Source organism: Erinaceus europaeus, chromosome 7, assembly GCF_950295315.1.
Source record: "Erinaceus europaeus chromosome 7, mEriEur2.1, whole genome shotgun sequence".
NCBI classification, from domain to species: domain Eukaryota; kingdom Metazoa; phylum Chordata; class Mammalia; order Eulipotyphla; family Erinaceidae; genus Erinaceus; species Erinaceus europaeus.
The window spans coordinates 107,246,532-107,255,860 of NC_080168.1; the positions used below are offsets into that span (position 1 = coordinate 107,246,532).

The 9,329-nt window shown below is 44.2% G+C and overlaps 1 protein-coding gene across 1 annotated transcript; it reads right to left on the bottom strand.

Moving 5' to 3' along the window:
* Positions 1–2,369: 2,369 nt before the first annotated feature.
* LOC103124260 (17-beta-hydroxysteroid dehydrogenase type 6) lies at positions 2,370–8,893 on the bottom strand. Its single transcript, XM_007534977.3, has 4 exons — positions 8,169–8,893; positions 6,177–6,435; positions 4,465–4,628; positions 2,370–3,090 (listed from the first exon to the last, which is right to left on the bottom strand). The coding sequence occupies exons 1-4, from the start codon at positions 8,482–8,484 to the stop codon at positions 2,873–2,875; spliced, it is 957 nt and encodes a 318-aa protein (XP_007535039.1). The 5' UTR covers positions 8,485–8,893; the 3' UTR covers positions 2,370–2,872.
* Positions 8,894–9,329: the final 436 nt, after the last annotated feature.

A 9,329-nucleotide genomic window follows, 5' to 3' on the forward strand; every position in this document is an offset into this window, starting at 1 on the left:
GGTCTCTGGGGAAGCGGAGCTCCAGGACACACATTGGTGAGGTCTTCAGTCCAGACTGGCATCCTGATGGCATCTGGAACCTGGTGGCTGAAAAGAGAGTTAACATATAAAGCCAAACAAGTTATTGATTCATCATGAACCTAAAGGCTGGAATAGTGCAGATGAAGAGTTGGGGGGGTCCTCCATTTTGTAGATAGCTAGTAGGCATATTTTAGTTATATTCCAAAGGGCCTGCAGCTATACTAGTTTGTTGTTGTTGTTGTTTGTTTTATTTTATTTTTTCCCTGAGCCTGAAATCTGATATGCAGGTGGGTCCTAGTTATTGTCTGGGGAGATGATGTCATAGCTGGAAAAAGGACCAGAAAGCTGGATATGGGAAAGAGGTATAAATATTGTTGACTATAAACCCCATCAATTTGATGTGATCTGGGGTCCATATTCAGCTTAGGAGCCTATGTGACCTCTGCATCCCTGTAGATCTGAGCTCACATTCTGTGGTCATGTGTAGGAACGTTCCAAGCTGCCCCAATTTCAGAACCCATCTTCCTTAGGTGTAGCATAGAATCTATTGTCCATCCTCCCTTCGGAGGATGGAACATTCTCCACCGTTGTTGATCCATGGTGAGGGCAAGGTCCTATGGGGGGTCCACAAGGGGTCTGTTGTGTTGTTCCTGATATAAATTACCAGTAACAATGAAGAGAGGGATTTATTTGAGGTCTAGGTCCATCATGTCTGTCTGGGAATCTCAGGACTCCCCAACTAGGGTCCCAGTTAATGGGGTGGTCTGATAGTGACTAATGAGTCATTGTTAAAGTATGCCAGTCTCTTGCCCTTATTCAGCTTTTGCAGTCCTTGCTTTGATAAGGATAGCTTGGGAGTGAGAGAGGGAAGTATAATAGGAAATAGGTGAGGAGGGTATCTAAGTCTAAGTAGATACTATTTCATTATGAACTTCATACTGACTCACTGTAGACTATTGTGTACTTTTGCTTTCAGGTATATATTTTACCCTAATTTATAGATGTAAATATATGCTCTATCTCATGGGACCTGGTCTATATCTAGGTTTTGGGACTTTGTTAGGAAGTGAACCACCTGGAATAGAATTAGAGAATCCTATGAAAGGAAAGGTCCCACCCGAGTAATGAGGCTCAAGGGTTGACATTCCATGCCTGACGTATCTGGACACAATCTGAAGTGAAGCATGCTGAGTTGGTACTCGTTGTGTTGATTAGGTTGAGATCAGCAGATGCAATATCACCATTCCCACCACCAAAAGATTGTGTCCCCTCCCACTCCCCCAAATGATATGAACTGAGAGAAGCATGCAGGAAAGTGAGCCCTACTCTAGAGGTTCCAGGACTGGGGAAATATAGGCTCTATAGAGGAAGTGGGAGGTTCCTGTTGACTTAGGGTTTAAGAAGGCAATAGATAGTTACTGCTATAATCGCATTATTTGGCAATTGGGTTAACTTTGAAAAATCCCTTTGTTAGGATTTGCTGTATCACACAATATCACCATAATTTATGTCCTTTGACATTATTTGTATCTAGCTGTGTGACCGGTTGCTTCTGTTGCCCCTGGTCTAAGCTTTTAAGAGAGTCAACATATCAAAGACTTGGGGGTCGGGCGGTGGCGCAGTGGGTTAAGCGCATGTGGCGCAAAGCGCAGGGACCGGCGTAAGGATCCTGGTTCAAGCCCCCGGCCCCCCACCTGCAGAGGAGTCGCTTCACAGATGGTGAAGCAGGTCTGCAGGTGTCTATCTTTCTCTCCCCTCTCTGTCTTCCCCTCCTCTCTCCATTTCTCTCTGTCCTATCCAACAACGAATTGCATCAACAAGGGCAATAATAATAACTACAACGAAGCTACAACAAGGGCAATAAAAAGGGGAAAAAAATGTCCTCCAGGAGCGGTGGATTCATGGTGCAGGCACCGAGTCCAGCAATAACCCTGGAGGAGGAAAAAAAAAAAAACATATCAAAGACTCAGCCTATGGTCTGTTCAAAAAAAAGTTTGAGACATTCAATCAATTTTCCCCTCTCATATTAATTAAATAGTGATTTATATGACTACACATTAATAAAAGTGTACATAAACAGCATTTCCACCACCAAAAGACTGTGTCCCCTCCCCCCCTCTAACCCCCACTCCCTGACTCTCCCACCCCCCATCCCATGAAGCCAAACATCCACCTTCACCCTCAACCCAGGGTTTTTACTTTGGTGCCCTACTCCCAAAAATGGTATTTTTTATATTCTAATGTGTGCAATACAACCAAGTGCAGCACCACCTAACCCCTATTTTTTATATTCAATAATACCATCCACAAAGCATAGTAATATGTTCAAAATCGGATATTACACAGACTTGATTTATATTATTTTATTTTCATTATTACATGCTTGGGTATGTGTAGCATAGCAAATGCTAGTTAACATCTACAACTTTACATCTAGCATTTAGTTTAAGAAATATGTTACTTGGGGGCTGGGCGACAGTGTAGCAGGTTAAGCGCACATGGCGCAATGCACAAGGACCAGTTTAAGGATCCCCATTCAAGCCCTGGGCTCCCCACCTGCTGGGGGGGGTGGTCGTTTCACAAGCGGTGAAGCAGGTCTGCAGGTGTCTATCTCTCCTCCACTCAGTCTTCCCCTCTTCTCTTGATTTCTCTCTGTTCTATGTATCCAACAACAACAATAATAACAGCCACAACAAGAGCAACAAAAAATGGGGAGGGGGAAGAAATATGTTACTTTAAATTGACATCTTTTGTTAGATGTCAGTTTAGGTAAGAAAGTTTGTTATAAACATTTAGGCTCCAGGTAAGGATTAAATGAGATCTCAGTGATGCATTTCAAGCCCACATTTCTTTAGACTGCCTGGGCTGGCTTAGGCCAAGATCTAGTCAATATGTAGTCTGCCAGTGATGTGGGTAAGTAAGAAAGAGGGATGAACAAAAACTGAGCATCCCAGCCAGCCGCATATCGGGTGCGGGGATGCACAGATGTCAGAGCGTGTTCCATGCAGTCCGTGACCAGGTATAGATTTGGGCTACAACTCAACAGTCCTTGCCTCAGATTATTTTGACCTGCATGCAAAAAAAAAGAAATAGCAGTCACAAAGTCTGTTCCTTATTTTTTTATTTTTTAAGACTGTTATATGCAGTCACTGCATATAACAGCTATCTATAATGAGGCCAGTCAGACCTGTATTTCCCAATACGGTAGCCAGTACCTAGTATAGCTTAAAATATAAGTAGCATAACTGAAATCTAGAATTGTAGTTTTAATTAATTCTTCTTTGAAAACTTAATTCCATAACTGGAAAACCCTTTAAAGTATGTGGAGAACAGTATAAATATATAAACCTAGTTTAGCCATTGGAAACGTTTCAACAGCTCTCTTAATCTGTAACTGATATACCACAAAATTCAGCCATGTATGCAGATATGTGGTTTTTAGTATATTCAGAGCTGTGCCACCATCAAGAACATTTTAATACCAGGGATGTAATTCAGTACCACAGCATCTGATCTGTATATGTAGGGCCTTAAATTTGATCACATGCACACATACACACACAACCATTTTCGTCAACCCAAAAATATCCCCACCCTGTGCCCATTGGCTGTCACTCCCATTTCTTATCAATTTACCCAGCCCTAAATAATCTGTTTTCTGTCTCTATAGATTATCATTCTTGGGCATGATCTTCACAGAAATAGAATCATCTTCTGGACAGAGGGTAGATAGTACAACGGTTATGCAAACAGACTCTCATGCCTCAGGCTCCAAAGTCCCAGGTTCGATCCCCCACACCACCATAAACCAGAGCTAAACAGTGTTCTGGTTAAAAAAATTTAAAAAAAGAATCATCTTCTATCATCTTCTGGATTCCATATATGATAGGCAGGGAGGGGAGGACAGAAGAGGGAGAGGAAAGGAGGGGGAGGAGGGGAGAGAAAAGGGAACCATCTCGCTCCTATGAGGTCCATGTGGCTGCACCTGAGATTCAGTCTCTGGTCTACTTTCCCCTTCCCACTTACACACTCCCTCCTCTCAAAATAAGACAGGCCCTTTGTGACCAAAAAGATAAACAAAATCCAACTCTGCTTTTCAGTCAAACAATTCTCCCATACCAGCCTTTCCAAACTATAGAAGGGCACCCCGACTCAAGGTCAAGAGATTCTATACCTCTAAACCTGTAACACCACCTTAGTGCTCATATTGCCAGGCCCGCAATGTTCATGTTGCAGACTATAGCCCTAGACCGGCAAAATGTCCTCTTTCTCGGCTGCTAACAACCATCACCAAGCCAACTGCGAGGGCAATAAGAGCTTCCTGTCCTGGGAAGGCTTTGTTCCAAGAGTATTGTTCTCAAAAGATCTATCACTCACTCACCCCCAACCCTCTTATCCCTCCTCATGCAAGGATACTCATTAGCTATCAAAGGAGAAGCTCACAGGTATCAAAAAAATGCTGTCCATAGGATTCCTTAATAGACTCAGGGACTTCTTCCCAGTTCTGATTCATTTTTTCCAGGTAATTCTCCAATTTTGTCATTCCAGTTTTGAAGTATCCAGGTTCAACAATGCTGACTTTCACGCCAAAGTGTCTAAGTTCACGCCTAAAACAAGACCTTCAAGTTATTTTATGTGATTGAAAGATATCACAATTCCAGTGTTCTCAAGGAGAAAAAAAAAAAAAAGCAGGCTACAAAGTACTTTGACTAGGTATTTTAAATAAAGGGGGGAGGACTAAATATCTCTAAATCTTATAATAGAGACGTGATTTTACAAGCAGCTATATACATTTGATTCTGCTACTATTCTTGAAAACAGTGATTAAGCACCTGCCATGCATTGCACACATGAGCCATGAAGAAAAGAGAAGAAATCAAGCAAGAGAAAATTAGAATTTTATGGCAGGTATTGTGCTGTTTTACATACACAACTCCAGAAAGTTAACAGCTAAGCAAATAATTGTAATAGAATTCAAAGGAGTTCTAGGGATGAAGGAGGTGACCCAGTATGCTAGCCTTGAATGCCAGCCCCAGCACCACACAAGAGAGCAACAAAGAGGAGTAGGAATCCAGGGAAAGTGCAGCAGACCATATCTCCCTCCTCTCTCTCTCTCTGTCTCTCTGTCTCTCTCTCTCTCTCCCCCTCATAAAACAATAAAATAAAAATTGAACCACTGAGACCAGAGAGGTGGCACAATGGCAGAATGAAGGACTGGCACATGTAGGGTCCTGAGTCCATTCCCCAATTTGACCTCAGAAGCAGAGATTGGAATGACTTTGCCACAATCTAAGGGATACCAGCAGCTACCAGCAGCTGAAAAAATAAGTAATAGAGTCTAGTCTAGAAAATTCTCCTCCTTGGGGTGGATAGTGGCACAACCCGGTTGAGCACACGTGTTACAATGTGCAAGGATCTGGGTTCAAGCCCCCGGTCCCCACCTACAGGAGGAAAGTTTCACAAGTGTTAAAGCAGTGCTGCAGGTATCTCTCTGTCTCTCTCCCTCTCTCACTCTCTATCACCCTCTTCCTCTTAATTTCCATTTGCCTCTATCCAATAAATAAATAAAGATTTTAAATAAGGGTGGGGGAGTCGGGTGGTAGCGAAGTGGGTTAAGCGCACGTGGCACGAAGAGCAAGGACAAGCCCCTGGCTCCCCACCTGCAGGGGAATCGCTTCACAGGCGGTGAAGCAGGTCTGCAGGTGTCTATCTTTCTCTCCCCCTCTTTGTCTTCCCCTCCTCTCTCCATTTCTCTCTGTCCTATCTAACAATGACAACATCAATAACAACAACAATAACAACAATAAAAAAATAAGGGCAACAAAAGGGAAAATAAAAAAGGGGGGGAGTTTGCCCAGCAATGTTTTTTTCCATGTGACTTCTCACTCACAGCCACAGCTGATTGGACATGAAAGTCACTTAAGGTGCAGATAGGGAAATGAAAAAAAAAGAAAGGAAGGAAGGAAGGAAGGAAGGAAGGAAGGAAGGAAGGAAGGAAGGAAGGAAGGAAGTCACTTAATGGGTGCCTACAGGAGCCATTATCTGGCAAAGGTGTAGCCACATGGAATGAATCCTGGGGACCTCTGGGACTGAGTTAAGACAAGTGTATCACCACCCAGCCCTTAGCTGTTTTTGTTTTAACTTAAGAGCATTACCTCAGAACATCTGAAAAGGCTTCTACTCCATACTTGGAGCTACAGTATCCTCCACCAAAGAAAGCAATTCTTCCCAAGATGCTGGAGACATTGACAATCCTCCCCCTTGCTCTCCTCACCAAGGGAAGCATGCTCAAAGTCACCTCCACCAAACCAACAAGGTTAACTTTCAAGATATTCACATAGGTCTCCATCTTCAGCCACTCAGAATAGCCAACTGGGTGGAAAATGCCTGCATTGTTAACCAGGCCCCAGAGTCCTAAAACAATGAAAGTCAAAATAAGAATTCAGATTCAGACAAAAATGACACACAGGGTCATGGAAATAGCTTACCTGGATAGTGTGCTGCTTTGCCAGGTACACAACTCAAGTTTGGACCTGGCCCTCACTGCGTTGAAGGAAACTTCAGTGATTCAATGTAGTAGTCTCTCCATATCTCTCTCCCTCTCTCTCCCTCTCTTTCCCTCTTTCTCTCTCTCTATCTAAATAAAATAAAATAACACCCCATCAGCTGGGGCCCTAATCGAGGACTCCTGAGATTCCCAAACAGACATGATGGGCCTAGACCTCAAATAAATCCCTCTCTCCATTGTTATCAGCCATTCCTATCAGGAACAACACAATAGACCCCTTTGTGAGCCCCCATAGGACCTTGCCCTCAACTTGGATCAACAATAGTAGAGAATGTTCCATCCACCGAAGGGAGGCTGGACAACATACTCTATGCTACAACTGAGGAAGGTGGGTCCTGATATTGGGGCAGCTTGGAACATTCCTAGTCATGACCACAGAATGTGAGCTCAGATCTACAGGAATGCAGAGGTCACATAGGCTCCTAAGCTGAACATGGGCCCCAGATCACGTCAAATCGATGGAATTTATAGTCAACGATATTTATACCCCTTTCCCATATTAGGGAGCTACTCTCTTCCCTGGTCCAGCTTTCTGGTCCTTTTTCCAGCCATGATATCATCTCCCCAGACAATAACTAAGATCCACCTGCATATCAGATTTCAGGCTCAGGCAAAAAAAAAAAAAAAAAAACTAGTATAGCCACAGACCATTTGGAATATAACTAAAATATGCCTACTAGCTATCTACAAAATGGAGGACCCCCCAACTCTTCATCTGCACTATTCCAGCCTTTAGGTCCATAATTAGTCAACAATTTGTTTGGCTTTATATGTTAACTCTATTTCAACCACCAGGTTCCAGATGTTAGCATGATGCCAACCAGACTTCCCTGGACAGACACCCCACCAATGTATCCTGGAGCTCTGCTACCCCAGAGGCCTTCCCCACCAGGGAAAGAGAAAGACAGGCTGGGAGTATGGATCGACCTGTCAACATCCATGTTCAGCGGGGAAGCAATGACAGAAGCCAGACCTTCCACCTTCTGCAAACCCACAATGACCTTGGCTCCATACTCCCAGAGGGATAAAGAATAGGAAAGCTATCAGGGGCGGGGATGGGATACAGAGTTCTAGTGGTGGGAATTGTGTGGAGTTGTACCCCTCTTATCCTCTGGTTTAATCAGTGTTTCCTTTTTATAAATAAAAAATTAAATTTAAAAAAATGTAGTCACTTTTAAGACTTTGTGAAAACTATGATGTTTAGCCTGTGGGGAGAGGGAGAAACAGGGACAAGAAGAGCACAAAACTGTGATAGTGAGTACACCCTGTAATCTCACTACTTTGTACACCACTGTTAAATCACTAATAAAAAGTAATTTTAAAATAATAATAATAAAGATAAATAGGAGCCAGCAGGTAGTGCATCTGGTTGAGCGCACACATTACAGTGCACAAGGACCCAGGTTCAAGCCCCCAGTTTCCATCTACAGAAGGGAAGTCTCATGAGTGGTGAGGCAGTACTGTAGGTGTCCTTTATTCTATTCTCTTCTTCCTTCTCAATTCCTTTCTGTCTCTATCCAAAATAAATTAATTGATTAAATATCTTTATGCCTAAGTAAATGAAATAGATACTTTATACCTCTGTCACCCACTCGGTCCTTCACCCACTGGGTGGCCTCAGCGATGCTCTCTGACTTGGTGACATCCAGGATGACCGTCTCCAGCCTGTCTGAAGTCTGGTCCCTCAGCTGCTCAGCCCCCTTCTCCGTCAGACATGCCGCCAGCACCCTCAAGCCTCGCAGGTCCAGCTGCCTGGCCAGCAGGTTGCCGAAGCCCGAGTCACAGCCCGTGATGAAGACGTACTTGTCTCGCAGCTGGCTCACCACCTGCCTCTCTCGGTGCCAGCGCACGAGGTGGTACAGGCCCACCAGGGCCACCATGCACAGCAGCCACATGCTTTGCAGGACAGACAGAGAGGGACAGCCAGTGGTCAAAAAGAGTCTCTGCTCCTCAGCCAGGAATCTGTGTCTGCAGTCTCTCTCAAGCTGCTCAGTGAGCAGTTGTCAGTGTCCCTCTGTATCACAGTCTTTCTGAAATGCTATTTTCATGTTTCCATCTGCTTCTTGGTCTTCTTCTACAGGAGCCCATCCAATTCCTATTCCTTAGAGGAAAGTATCAGGGTCAGCTACACTCATTCCCCTCACTGCCTTTGCAATCTGTGCTCACTGGCCATATACCTGTTAGCCCCACCTGAGTCACACAACTAACTCAGCCTGATTGGAGATTACAATGCATTAATATTCTTGACTCCCCACACCTTGGGTCTTTCCCCCATCCCCCCACTCCTCTTAGCAATCAGTGGGGAGTTACAAAACAAGTTTACAGTCAATACCTACATAAGCCAAGGCCTAAGTCTGCTCAGCACACAAACTCCCTCCAAACAACCAAATTATTTTTGTTCCTCAATGATTAGCAGAAGGTACAGAGTGTCTTCATGATAGAACAGATCTCTGGCATCACTCCTGGTGTTCCCCTGTGGTGCCAGTGCTTGAGCCTGGGTCCCCCCTCATGGTAATGGTTGAGCTCTGCTGAGTGAACTATCTCCTGGCCCCCAAGTCTTCACCCTGAAGCTGCTATCCTACAAAGACCCTGAGTGTCAAAACTGCCTTCTCTGACCGCAGCCCTTTTCAGGGGTCCTCCCTGTCCTGTTTCTCCCACTGTGTCACTATTTTTGCAGCCCTCTTGTGACTAGTTAGCTCTTTATTCAGTCTAGGTCTCCAGGCCCAGGTATTTTACTGGC